At 37.2% G+C, this 14,645-nt stretch overlaps 1 protein-coding gene across 1 annotated transcript in view; it reads left to right on the top strand.

Annotated features, from left to right (window-relative positions):
• The first annotated feature begins 5,489 nt into the window (after positions 1-5,489).
• ATP6V0A1 (ATPase H+ transporting V0 subunit a1) overlaps positions 5,490-14,645 on the top strand; it is a 54,030-nt gene continuing 44,874 nt past the window's right edge. The window contains exons 1-5 of the mRNA XM_015810464.1: positions 5,490-5,547; positions 8,407-8,570; positions 9,917-9,995; positions 12,044-12,141; positions 13,429-13,557. Coding sequence (XP_015665950.1) covers positions 8,454-8,570; positions 9,917-9,995; positions 12,044-12,141; positions 13,429-13,557 — 423 coding nt within the window. The 5' untranslated portion in view covers positions 5,490-5,547; positions 8,407-8,453. The remainder of the gene's footprint in view (positions 5,548-8,406; positions 8,571-9,916; positions 9,996-12,043; positions 12,142-13,428; positions 13,558-14,645) is intronic.

Here is a 14,645-nt window from a genome sequence, read left to right on the forward strand (position 1 = left end):
AAGGTGTCAAAAACTTGATGACCAAAAAAAAAAAAAAAGGAAAGTGATAAAGTACAGGTAGTCCTCAACTTACAACAGTTCGCTTAATGATTGTTCGAAGTTACAATGGCACTGAAAAAAGTGCCCCCCAAGCTACAGCCGGGCAAGACACCTGCCTGCCCACCCGGTGGCGCACTTCCTCCTGTTCGAGGTTTTCATTGTTGTGAGCATTTCTGTTGAGGATTGGCAGCGGAGGTGGGGTGGGGGGTGTTTGGTTTTTATTCCACCCATCTGCTGGGTGGTTGCAGCAGGTTTTGGTCACTTCACATGACCCTGGGACACTGAGACTGTCATAAATATGAATCAGTTGCCAAGCATCTGAATGCAAATCACAAGACCCTGGAGATGCTGCAACATTCCAGCTGATCGGTGCTTCTTCTGGGCTCAGAAGTGCCAGGATCAGCGCCGGGCTCCAGCTGGAGCCTGGCGCTGATCCTGGTGCTTCCACTGAGCCCTGACAGTCCCGAAGAAGCGCTGATCCTGGCGCTTCCGCTGAGCTCTGACAGCCCTGCAGCTCCAGCCATCTCTCGCTCAGGCTTGTGCGGTGCTGCCACCGGTTCAGCTCATTCCCTTCCCCCACTACTACTTTTCTAGGATGGTCGCGTACCACCTGCCAGGTGCCAATGTACCACAGGTGGTACCCATACCACTGGTTGAAAAGCCCTGGTCTAAAAGAACCCAAGAAAAAAAGGAAAAGTGGATAGGAAAAATAAAAGAGCAAACATTTGTTTGGTTAGAATTCATCGTTCAAAAGTAGCCCTTAGAGAAAAACGAGAGCTAATCATCCCCCTAATTATTGTAAAGCACTGTAAGTCACTGGCTTTACAAAACAAAATCTTCTCCCAGTAGCTAGAATTTGTTGTTTCTTACTCCTACCAGCATAGGCAATACTGTACTGATGAGAAAATTCTGTGGCTTTAAGAGTGCAATTGACATTGATGGACTCTATATAGCCAACCAGAGTCACCTTGTAGAGAAGCTGGGCAGTATAAAAATTAATTAATTAATTAATTAAAAGATGGCTTCAGCACATCAGGAAAAAGCAGCCTGAAGCAGACCCAAAGGTGCTTTTCCAAAAGGCAACTTAACGTCTTGGTTGTTTTCCTTGAAAACATTTCACTTCTCAAGAAAAAAACCAAGGAAATTCAGTTGCCTTTTGGGATAACTATGACCCGGATGATTGAGAATCTCCAAAGACATTTAACCTGGAATACAAATAATGTACCTAGTCTGAATGCATTCAAGGAATTCTTAATGACATTCCTTATGAACAATGTAAATGGCCTTATAGTGAGTGAATCCAACAACTGGTCCATTTGACAATATTAATTAATTCTGATACATTTTTTATTACATATGAAAGAATAGGTATCTGACCGAGGTATTGATGTACAGCACATCATTTTTATTGCTCAAATCAGACTTCCACATCCAGTGCCTTGCAGATGTTCAATCCTTCAATTTCTATAAATCCCAGGCAGGATGTGGAAGTTATTTTAATTTGCTTTGGCTTGTAAAAATAAAGTCTGGTTTACTAGCCTGATGTTTGGGAGATAAATATATATACATAACTGCATAAAAACACACAATTCAGTTGCCAAAACTACATCAGACATCATTATTTATTCATACAGATCCTGGGTCAGGCTCAGGTGACAAGCCAGTCAATCAATTACTATTGCAATCAATGGATCAGCATCTTGTTGATCTGAAAAAAAGATATTTCCTGCACTTGGGGGAGAATACAAGGAAGAAAAAAAATACTACATATATACATATCAAGAAATTGCAAGATAAGTGACATCATGCAGAACAAATAAAAAGGTATAAGAAATAATATCTTAAAGAAATTAATATCCTAAGAGAAAGGAAACATATCTAAAACTAGCTCATACCAATACTATAGTTCTTTCTTATCTTTCTATCCTTGCAACCCATCCTTGCTTCACACTATAGACATCCTTCTGGGTTTTGAAGTACTGTACCTTTATCTTTTTCAGAATCTCATCAAGTTTATCCAACCAATGTTTTCTTGCTCTTTCCCTTCCTCTTGCCTTGTTTGCTGTTTATTTTATATCACCAAACTATCTTAAGAAACTTAAGATACTTAAGTATACCCTAACCCTACCCAACCCAGGCCGACAAGGTAATTCCTTCTTGCTTGAAAGCTTGTACTGAACAACTGGCCCCCATCTTCACCCACATCTTTAATAAATCAGATGTGATATGTTCCTTCTTGCTTCAAATACTCTACTATCATCCCAATGCCGAAGAAACCTTCCATCAAGGAACTGAACGACTAAGACCGATTGCTCTGACATCAATAGTTATGAAAACGTTTCAAAGGCTAGTGCTGGCCCAACTGAAAACCATCACAGATCTGCTGTTAGACCCTTTGCAAATAGATTGGCAGATGATGCTGTTAATAAGGCTCTGCACTAAATCCAATAACATCTTGAATCTCCAAGGACCTATCAAAGGGTCCTTTTTGTAGACTTCAGCTTGGCAGTCAATGCCCTCATTCCAGATATTCTTCTAACTAAACTGATTTAGCAAGCCGTGCCTGACCACACTTGTAAATGGATCACAAGCTTTCTAAAAGCAGAAAACAGCAAGTGAAGCTAGGCAAAATCATATCACATATCTATACAATTAGCATAGCCCCCTCCTCAGGGCTGTGTGCTCTCTCCACTTCTCTTCTCTCTCTATACCAATGACTGCATCACAAAGGACCCTTCTGCTAAAATACTGAAATACCCTCTTAAATACCCAATTTGCATAGCATTCAATTTATTTATGATGTGTGGTTAAGGCATAGACTAGAAACTAGGTAACTCTGAGTTCTAGTGCTGGTAACATAGGGCCAATAACTTTCTCTCTCAACCTTAGGAAGGAACTGGCAAACCACTTTAAAAATGCTGCCCAAAAAACCTGCAAAGACACTCATCAAGAATCAAAACTGACTTGAAAGCACAATCCTGCTCTCTTATACAGGTAATCTTTGACTGATGAAGTTACAACAGCACTGAAAGAAGTGACTTATGACTATTTTTCACACTTATGACTGTTGCAGCATCCCCATGGTCACATGATCAATAAACCAAATGTATACATTAATCAACATACACGAGAACATATACATTTATATCCCAACTGACACACCTTTCAAATCACTGGAAGCATTCTTTATATATTGATTCATAAGTACAATAAACAACCAAGGTAATATAGCCCATCCTATCTTATTTTCAGCACCACTCCTAAGCATTCCATTTATTATCACATTTTCCTCGTCATGTACTTTTATACTTGTATTCAGCAAGTAACCAAGCTATATTCATACAGAACAAGCATTCACATTATCATACATTCTCTCTAAAATAATGAATGTATAATACAATCCATGTCATTCTTTACTCGTCTTCAGCTCATTCAATAACATCATTCCACAAATCCTTCTCTGTAAACTGACTTAACTATGTGTGCCTGACCACACGTGTAGATTATAAGCTGTCTAACAAATAGGAAGCAGCAGGTGAAGCTAGGTAAAAGCAAATTGAATACACATTCAATTAGTACAGGAGCCCCCCAAGGCTATGTGTTCTCTCCATTACTCTTTTCTCTCTATATCAATGACTGCATCTCCAAGGATCCCTCTGTTAAAGTACTAAAGTTTGCAATGAGTGTGCATACAGAGGGGAGGTTGAACGACTGGCCCTGTGGTATAGCCGAAACAATCTGAAGCTGAACACACTTGAAACTGTAGAGACAGTAGATTTTAGGAGAAGCTCTCCTATTCTACCACCTTTTACAATATTAGACAACACAGTAACAACAGTAGAGACTTTCAGGTTTCTGGGTTCTATAATCTGCCCCGTATTTGAAATGGACACCTAACATTAGAACTATCATTAAAAAGGACAAAGAATGTTCTTCCTGAATCAACTGAGAAAGCTCAGATTGCCCAAGGATCTGCTGATAAAGTTCTACAGAGGAATTATTGAATCTGTCATTTGTACTTCTATAACTGGTTTGACCCAGCAACCAAACAAAACAGGTACAAACTTCAAAGGATAATTAAGACTGCAGAAAAAACAATTGCAACTAGACTGCCTTTCATTGAGGACCTGTATACTGCACAAGACAAAAAGAGAGCTGAGAAAATATCTACAGATCCCTCATATCCTGGACATAACCTGTTTCATCTTCTCCTCTCAGGACACTGCTATAGGGCATTGCATGCCAAAACAACTAGACATAAAGATAGTTTCCCCCCCCCCCCCATGCCATCACTCTGCTAAACATCTAACTTCCATAGTACTGTCTTATGCCTGAAAAATATCCATATAGTACGACTATATTGCTATTATCCTTGTCATCTTCTCATCTTCCCTACCTTTTCCTATTGATATCTTATGATTTATGACTGTATCTTATGATTTATGATCTATAACATCACTTTGATGTTTGTATGTATACTGAAAGTTTATGCACAGGAGACAAACTCCTTGGGTGTCCAATCACACTTGGCCAATAAAGAATATTCCAATTCCAATAATTACTCTTATTAAGGGATGCAGTTATAAGACATGGTAAAATGCATTTCTGAATTTAAGGAATCAAGACTTACAGGGGTTGTAAATGTATCATTGCAACATTTTGTAAATTAGTTATGTAATGACTTAATAACTTCAACCCCTGAATGGCTAGATAAATTTATGCATCATTTCGTGAAGACAAATTATTTATCTAAAATATTTATATGGCTGCCCAATACAGACATCATGACTTTGGGTGGCATACAAATTATTAAAACAAAATTCAAAAGAAAACTAGAGAGCTTTGCTAATCATAAAAACCCACAAAAACACCCCCACAATGTGTTGCATCATTTCCAAAGAAATTGTATTCATACATAAATGTGAATACTAAATATTGGGTAACAGTATTCTATTGCTCTTGCGTATCCTATTTTCTAAATGGATCTGAAATATTTTTGTACATAAAGCAATATCCAAAAATATTACGCAGAAATAAATAAATCAATCTTCTTCAACTGTTGCTCTGTAGATACTTTGAACTAGAATTGCGAGAGTTGGAGCCTGAGAGATCTCCTGGGCGTTACATTGAAAAAGCCCGATCAGAGTTGTCCCCTTCGTTGCCCCAGATCCTGGTCTCTCCGAAAAAGGGCGAATATGGGGATGAACCCCGTTTTTCGGATTAAATCCTCTGTCCATCGAAAGAAAAATAACAACGTAACTCCCGACGAGTAACATATCTCTCCGTGCAGACAGACCACTGAAGAACCAGGCCGTCACTATCTTCCCATCCAAGCAACAAAATGGACGCCCCGCCCACCAGCGGGAGAACGGATCCAAGAGCAGAAGACCGGATCGTGCCCGTTTTCCAGCCGTCCGGTAGGAGGGAGTTACGTTTTTACGTAGTGACGTCATTGACGGAAGCTCAGGCGGCAGCTGTGGACTGAGGCTGTGGGTCACCCTTGGGAAGGTAGGTTGGTGGGGGCGCTTTGGGAGGAGGATCTTTCTGGGGAGGGTCTGAGCGGGAATTACAGGATGCTCTTTGTTAATGGGGGAGCAGTCGGATGATCTCTGTTCGCGGGATGGAATGGTTTTGATGCTGGCGTTCTTCCAGCTTAATGCTTAGGTCTCTTGCCCTCTTAATCCGTGTTGTTTGATTAAACAGGAGAGAAGAAAAAAGAGATTTTATCGCTTGAGGTTGGGGAAGCTGGACATTGGGGTCATCTCTGGGGGGAGCAAATTTTTCTTTGCGATCATACCTGGGTCGTCATTGAAAGGAGGGGACGCTTCGTCAGCATTTTTGAAAGGGCAGGCATTTTGAGGGAATTAATGTTTTATTTATATTGCTCTAATCGTGCATATGGGTTTTTATTTTTTATGATCAAAGGATATTGGGGATTGGAATTGGATGATCATGGAAGATGGTTGGTGAAGGAGGAATATTTGATATCTTTTCCTTCCACTTCTTTACTATAATTGTGAAGAATTTATGTCAGGAGTGGGTGGACAGTAGACTCAGTGATGTGCGAGGTACTAGCAGCTTTCTGACGTTCGTCTGGTGAACTGATGGGGCAGGATCTGAAATGCAAATAAATTGAAAAACAGTACTAATTTGATAGGAAGGAATGACTTTCTCAAAAATTATTGTGTCACTCTCTCCCCCCCCCCCCCCATGATTACTGAAAACAGAAATGTTGTGGAATTTGGAAAAGGTTTTGGTTATGCAGCAGAGAATAATATATGAATTAAAAAATCATTGATTCATTGTAAACGTGTTATCAGCTGCACAAATCTGGATGGCCATTAGACAGCAGGAAAGAATCTGTTTCTTTTTCTGCCATCTAGTAATAATTTGGAATTTTGTAACCTAAATCTGGAATCTCTAGCTCTAGGATCTTTGGCTATTTATTATCCTGATTTTTATTCTAATTGCTAGATCTTTCTGGTTTTGTTAATACGATATAGTCACTAGACATTTTTCAGTCATGGAGGCTGGGAATGTAGTGTACCTTGTGGTTTCCAGTTAACTTTGAATGGTACCTTGCCTGTATTGTTTTTCATGCAAAACATAATATCACACATAAATTAAAACTTATTGTGTATCCTATTGTCTAAAAAGAGGAAATACAAATCTTTTGAAAGCTGTTCAGGTTCTACAGGTTCTCAAGTGGATAATATTCTGTTTATTGGCAGGCTTAATTCACTAATAGGAAGCATAGAAAGGCATTCTTTAAAGTGTTTTGCGTTAGCAATTAATAAGTGATGCTTTCTAGATAGAGAACAATGCATTTTGGTTGATGAGAATTCAAATATTTCATGGATTTGCTTAGATGTATCTCTATTTGCTTAGCAATTTCAGGTCTATAAGCATATAATTAGTGCATTTACATTTTATGACCTTTATTGGAGATGCCACAATACCAAATATTCTTTGCTTCCATGGATCCCCGGTCTATGATCTCTGGATAGGGTGTGTTCCGAAAATTGAAATTTCAATCTCTGGGCTACAGGTGAATTTTGCTGCATCATGATAGGGGCAAAAAAAAAGCTCCTTCACTGAAACAGCTGTCAACTATAAAGTACCATTAGTGTTTCTAAAATAGAAGATGCTGTTTGATGTTATGAGATGAGCTGATGTTTGAAGCTTTAGGTTCAAGACTGAATGTTTAATTTACAATTATCTGCAAATGAGCTGCTTAAATTGGGATTATTTGAATGGCACATAAGAGGCATTAACAGTACATACAAGTCACTGGAACCTACTGGTAATGTTAGCTTCTAAGGATTGAAATAGCAATGGCACTTAGACGTACATACCTCTTCACAGTGCTTAACAGCCCTCTCTAAGTTGTTTACAGAGTCAGCATATTGCCCCCAACAATTTGGGTCCTCATTTTACCGACATCGCAAGGATGGAAGGCTCAGTCAACCTTGAGCCAGTCAGAATTGAACACCTGGAGTGAGCAGTGAGTTAGCCTGCAGTACTACATTCTAACCACTGCGCCACCAGGGCTCTAAATAATTACAGATATATGGATTGGATATGGCAGTCTTTTGGAAGTTATTGGTCAGACTTGATATTGAGGGTAAACTGAGCATGCCAGAAAATGACTCTCATAGTGCACATGGCCACATACAAAACAGTCATTTAATACAGAGTTCCCCAACCTTTCCGGCTTGAGGGAGCAACAAGGAAATGTGTGCACACATGGCCCCATGTGCGCATGGGCAAATGGGCATGCATGCAATGGTGGCGCTAGCATGTGCATGCATGAGCAAGTGGGCCGCGCACACCCATAGCCTGTGCTGATGTCCGCACATATGTGCAAATGGTGCATGCGTGCCCATGGCACTCACGCTGGCGTGTACATGTGCAAACAGGCTACCAGCCCCGTGTGATGCTGGCAGCGGTGCTAGCATCCCCACGCATGCGCAGATCGGGTCACTAGTGCCCATGTGGCAATACTACCGCGAATGGGGAGGGGTTTGCCATCTATTCCCGGCTAACAGGCCAGGCTGCGGAGCATAGGTTGGGGACCCCTGATTTAATAGATAGTAAACTAGTGATACAGAAGTTGTCCACTGCTATCCCTCTGGCTTTCCAATTCTCTGTTCCCCTAATTCACATAAAGCCTACTTACTGATTATTTTTATTTCCTAAGAACACCATGATAATTTGTCACTATTAAAGTCATATCAGGAGTTAAACATTTTTACCCCTGCTTCAAGAGTAATTTGTAAAATTTCTGATCTGAAATTAATTCAAAGGTATAGACCCCAGGAAGGATTTATGCAAACTTATCTTAATGGCTTTCTTCTTCTTCTTAAGGTATATGAAGATTCTGATCCTAATTTGACTGCCTTCTTTTTTTCACCATGGGTGAGCTCTTCCGAAGTGAGGAAATGACTCTTGCACAACTTTTCCTTCAGTCTGAAGCAGCATACTGCTGTGTCAGTGAATTGGGAGAACTTGGGAAGGTCCAGTTTCGAGATGTACGTGTTTGTTTTGATTCATTAATATAGTTATTATGTTTCAAAAACATGATTTTATGCTTAGAATTTTTGTTTCTTTTAAGAGCATTAATGAGAGATCTTTCAATTAAGTATGTTATAGTTCAGGCCTATGATTAATAACTGCTATACATTTTTAAATAATCTTATTAAAATTACAATTACAATAGCAAGAACTAATACAAACAAAAAGAAAAATAGAGTAAAAGCTGAAGAAAAGGAAAAAGACAAAGAATAGAAATAATAGAAAAGAAAGAAAAAATAATAATATAGTAAAGAAAAAGAAATCTATAAAGAAGTAACTCCATTCTTCATCACCATAGGTATAAACAATTTTAATAATTTGTCACCTTCTCTTAAAATGCAACAAATGACCTTTCTATATCCCATCCATACAAATCCATAAAACTGTCATTTCAGTCTTGATGTTAGCAAAAGCCCATTAAAGGTTACCAGAGATAACAACATATCTGTTTTAACCTTGATCAAATATTTTAAATTTTATTTTTCTTTTACTTTTAACAGAATTTTGGTGCCAGGTTTTTAATGTTTATGGCTTCATACATACATACATACATACATACATACATACATACATACATACATACATTGTTTTAATTGTTAATTGAGAGTTGCCCAGAATTCGATATAAGATGAGCGACTGTATAAATATTTTACAGAAATAAATCCATTTACAACTTTTAAAATCAAAGCCTTAATTAACTTTTTGGTGTTTATCTCAATTTTTAAAAAAGTTCTTATGCTCATAATTAAAAAAAATCATTAAGGATTGAAGGAAGACTCATCAAATATTTTCAGATTTGTCATCCCAGAAATTTCTAGTAGTGGAAAAGTAAACAATTTCCAGATATGATTAGAAAAGGAAGTATGCAAACTTGGTGTTCTTTTAAAAGCGTCAACTGCTTTTAAAAGTCAAACTGTTTGAGCAAGATGACTATTTTCTTGTCTCTCAGTGCTCAAAACCTGCCAGAGTCCACTCCTTTGTATCCTTCTGAGGTGCAGCCAAGTGAGCACTTGTAGGCCATCTGCTGTCTCTCTTTGTCCAAAGAGATTTGAAGAGCCACTCTGCTCCCCCAAGTGCAGGCTTCTTCGCTGCAGTCATTGGTTCTGCTTTTTGTGGAGCTGTCTTCAGTCTGCCATTTTGTCTCTGAAAATCCAGGGCTCAGATTGTTGAACTAGTTTCTGAAATTTCACTTCCAAATGATTAGCCATTGGTAGATGTGAAGTTGTGGGCAGAGAGTTACAGTCTATTCAGGTTTTTACATATACTAGTATATGTCATTATAATTACATGCATTTATTGACAGCTAAACCCTGATGTGAATGTGTTCCAACGTAAATTTGTTAACGAAGTCAGAAGATGTGAAGAGATGGACAGGAAGCTCAGTATGTCATTCTTTTCTTTTATTTGCACTTTGTATAGATTTATAGGACTAAATTAGTGACTTAGTTCTGACTTATGAATACAGGTGGTTCTCACTTAACAACTACTCATTCAGCAGCCATTCAAACTTACAGTGGTACTGAATTAATGGCACTTGATATTTGAAGTTAACATTAACTCATACTTAACTCATATTTAAATTGGCATAGCATCCTCACGGCCATGTGATTGTGGTGTCCTGCTTACAATTATGTCATCACAGTATCCTTAGGTCATGTGATGGCCATTTGTGACCTTTTCTGGCTTCTTATAAGCAAAGTCAATGGGCAATATGACAGGAAGTCACAAATGGCAACCATGTGACATCCTCACTTGTGATTTACTTAACTATGGCAACCAGAAATGCCAGAATTTATATTGCTAAGCAGTGAAATATATGATTTTGTATTTCATGATTACATTACTTAGTGATGGAAATTATTATTTATTATTATTATTATTATTAATTTAATTTATATACCGCCCTTCTCCCGAAGGACTCAGGGCGGTGCACAGCATATTAAAACAAATAACAATAAAATACCAGAATAAAAACCCCTCTAAAACCAAATTAAAAGCCAAATATTAGTAGCTGTGTAATAATTAAAATTATATTAAAATCATCCCTAACTAAAATCCACCCTNCAATGCCATGGAGCGTTTTAAAGGTGGTAACTAACACCTTAAAACGCACCCGGAAGACCACTGGTAGCCAGTGCAGCTCGCGCAAGAGCGGTGTTACATGGGAGCGACGAGTCCCTCCCATCACCGCCCGCGCGGCCGCATTCTGGACCAGTTGAAGTCTCCGGGTGCTCCTCAAAGGGAGCCCCATGTAGAGAGCATTCTTATTAGTGACATTAAATGAGGATTACCTGTGCATCAAAATTGACTGGGGTCATAGATAATGCTAAGCTATTTTTTATTAACATGCTAAGCCAAAAATAGACAAACCTTATTATATTTTAGCTTGTTGTGTATCATAAATAAAATACCTCTATCACAATAAACTATTCTTTGTGGATAATTTGCTTATTCATTTTTGGGATGCAAGTTGATGTAACATATTGAAGCCAGCTCTGTTACGTTGATTAGCAACCATTTTGTCTGATATCTCGAACATCTTTATAAATATTGCCAGCTGCTTCCTGTTTTATTGCATTTAATTTTTTAAAAAACCCAAGTAGAATGAAGAAATTGTGGATGCCCCTCTCCCTGCTTTATATTTTTATATCTCTGTGATATCCTTGTAGAGGCTGGGAAAAAGGCTAGGAGCATAGGAGTCTTTTTGTGCTTGCTCTAGCATTCCATATATATGTTGACAGAATTAACCTCAAACTATCCTTTGATTTAGAGCTAATAAGATGAGGACCAAAAGAAAAGATAGATAACCCTTTTACAAATTTGATTACAAATAGATATTAAAGCACAGTTTTTCCATAATTCAGATTGGAATAGCACAGAGCTGAGTAAATTACCTTGAAGCTCTGGTGTGTAGCTACCAAAGGCTATTGGAAATTCTTATTAAATTGTATTTTTAATGTGACAAGAATTTTCAGTAACTATAGGAATGGAAAGTGTTTAGTAGCTTATATTTAATAATGATTCAGTTTAAACAAAGATATAGTAGGCTTTGCTTTAGTCCCCCAGTTTTTTGGGTTGTGATCTCTACACACTTTCACAGTATGAATATGGTCCTTGCCTGGAAAAGAAGTGCATCCTGTATTAAGATAACATGCTAATTAGAATAGTGAATTTAATTATTTATTTCCTGACTTTTGTTCAAGAACTCAAGGTGACATTGTAGAAGTATAATTAAAGAGTATACAATTTTGAGTTTTAATATTTACCCCTTTATATATCTTTTATTTTTTAATGGAATGAGATGTTTGGGGAATGGAGGAATAAATTGAATTTATGGATTTGGATTTGGGAGTCATTGATTGATTTGTTTTCTCATATAATACTGCAGGTATTTAATAATAATGCCATTAAGACAGTGATTCTTTTTCAGGATTTGTGGAAAAAGAAATTAAGAAGGCCAACATCCCCATCACAGACACTGGAGAGAATCCAGAAGTGCCATTTCCTCGAGACATGATTGACTTGGAGGTAAATGCACCATACAAAGTGTTGTATGTTAACAATGCAAAACTAATTTTTCTGCAGAAAGGGCTATAAAAATGCATTATTATTACTATGCCTCCCCATGGTATTAATATAAGCTAAGTGAATAGCTTAGAAAAAAGTGCAAGTATTGAGTATTGTTTTTTAGTGAATAGCTATAGTAAATTAGGATACTATATATTTAGCTATAAATATTTTACTTTTCATTATCAAATATATAAAGCCACAGATATACATTAAATAAAGGTTTCAACATCATAAATAGAAAGACTTTGATAATAAAACTAAATAGATTGCTATAGTATCAGAAACTTTTTACAACAAGTAGTATACTATGTTAACAAGAGAAATGAGAAAAATAAACAGATTTCATAGTTCCAGTGAAAATCAGCATCTGGAAATAGGGAAATAGGCATATTGATATAGCTTAATTCTAGGACCCAAATCTCCCTTGTTTCTTACTTTTAGAGACATAGCTAATCTTTTTCCATTCCCTGTTTCTTATTTTCTGCCTTGTTACCTCCTTCAATTTTTTGTCATAATATAGTGATTCAGCACCTCTTTTTTCTTTCCCTGACACCATTTCACATTCCTCCTACTGCTTTCCTATCAGAATGTGAATGAGTGTTCAGCAAAGGCAAATAGAAGAAGCAAATAAGCCAAGGAGCAGCTTAGAATTGAGAGATCATTCTAGTTCAATTTTATGGGGTGCAGTTTTTTTGCTGAGAAAAGATAGTTAAACAGGTGTCATTGAGCTTCTTTTGAAATACTGGTGCTTCAATTTTGAATTAAGTATGTGGTTGTGTCGATATTAGCATTATTGTCGATATTAGGCAGGGAGAAGTATTTCACATATTTAAAATTCTGTGTTGATTAGGAAAAATAACTGGAAGAAAGATAATACTGATCGTTGTATTACAACCCTAAATGGGATCAGAATTTCCATTGCTGAGCAAAGTGGTAATTAAGCACATCGTCCTGTGATATGTTGCTGATTATCTATGGTAGTTTCTGCAGTCCTGGTTGTGGTTGTTACACAAGGACTGTATGGTCGCTAGGTGAGGTCATTAGGTAGGGTAGCTAGCAAAGTGTAGGATGGACAAAAGGGTGGAGATAGGTGAAGAGATAGATGAATGGGAGGTGATGAAGCAGAAGCAATTTAAATTCCACGACTCTTTATTGAAGTTTACATTAATATGCACAACGAAAAAATAAACATGTCTGAAGTATATTGCTTTACTTTTTCTTGTTTCCTTCCCTACCACTTTCTAGGCAAACTTTGAGAAAATAGAGAATGAGCTCAAGGAGATCAACACCAATCAGGAAGCCCTGAAAAGGAATTTCCTAGAGCTAACAGAGTTGAAATTCATACTGCGAAAAACTCAACAGTTTTTTGATGAGGTCAGAATATCGGAATGTTTTCAATTCTTATCATCTGGGCCAGCCCATCATAACCCACTGTTTTCCTTCTTACAAATGCCTACTTACGTTGCAATTTGGGTGGGCAGCTCTATTTGCTTCTGAGGAGTTCTTGCAAATTGTTTTTCATCATTCATGAAAGTTTGGGAATTAGCCATAGAAAAATCTATTTGTACTCCTAGTTTTTAGGATATTTTGCAGGCACACAAGGATTTGGAATATCTCCAAGCATGTTTTACAGTTAGGTAGAAAAGAGAGCTTAGAGAGGTACAAAGACATAAAGTGCTATATTTTTAGAGCACAATATTAAAGCAGAAGTGATTGAATATCCTTATATGTTTAAACCAGGAAAGACAATTACCTTCTACATTTTTATCCTATATTCCTTATTCTCCTTGACTATTGACCTTACTGTCTCAAGCATGTAAAAATTGTAGTCCAAAAATTGTGAAGAACAACACATTACCTATCATTGCCATAAGCCATAATTTTAGTGGCCTGAGGTCCTAAACTCACTTATCTGAAACACCTTTCTTCCAAATGTGTAGATTAAGAATTGATTAACATTTTTGTAGTCTTGTTTGGCTTCAGGAAAAAAGAAAATGGAGGAATTTAAGAAATCTGTATCTACAAATATTTTCATTGCAGAAAATAATTTAAGTCAAAACTTTCCTTTTCAGAAATCCTATTACTGGGCTATACCTGATGGTCAGGTATACATTCAGATTTAGGTTGTTCAGTTTTAATGTTTCAGTTGACAAACATTATGTAAAAACTGTTTTTTGTGTGCATTTTTGGTAATTGCTTGAATATGCTAAAGATACAAAATCTTCTAATGCAGTGCTACAACAAGAAATTTGTTGTGTAAACAGAATGATTTATATTTTCTTTTAAAAAGTCTTTGCAGCTATGCCTGCTTTCACTTGCTTATGAATAATAATGTGGTGAATCTATATAATAATGGTTCTGGGTGCCTTCAGATGTTGAATATCAGCTTGCAGGTTGTGGTTTTGGAGTTATTGGCTTCTGTATACACATGCAAGTAAATATTTCATTTTTATGACTGCCAC

The sequence above is a fragment of the Protobothrops mucrosquamatus genome, unplaced genomic scaffold, assembly GCF_001527695.2.
Source record: "Protobothrops mucrosquamatus isolate PMUCROS unplaced genomic scaffold, P.Mucros_1.0 scaffold10, whole genome shotgun sequence".
Taxonomy (NCBI): Eukaryota; Metazoa; Chordata; class Lepidosauria; order Squamata; family Viperidae; genus Protobothrops; species Protobothrops mucrosquamatus.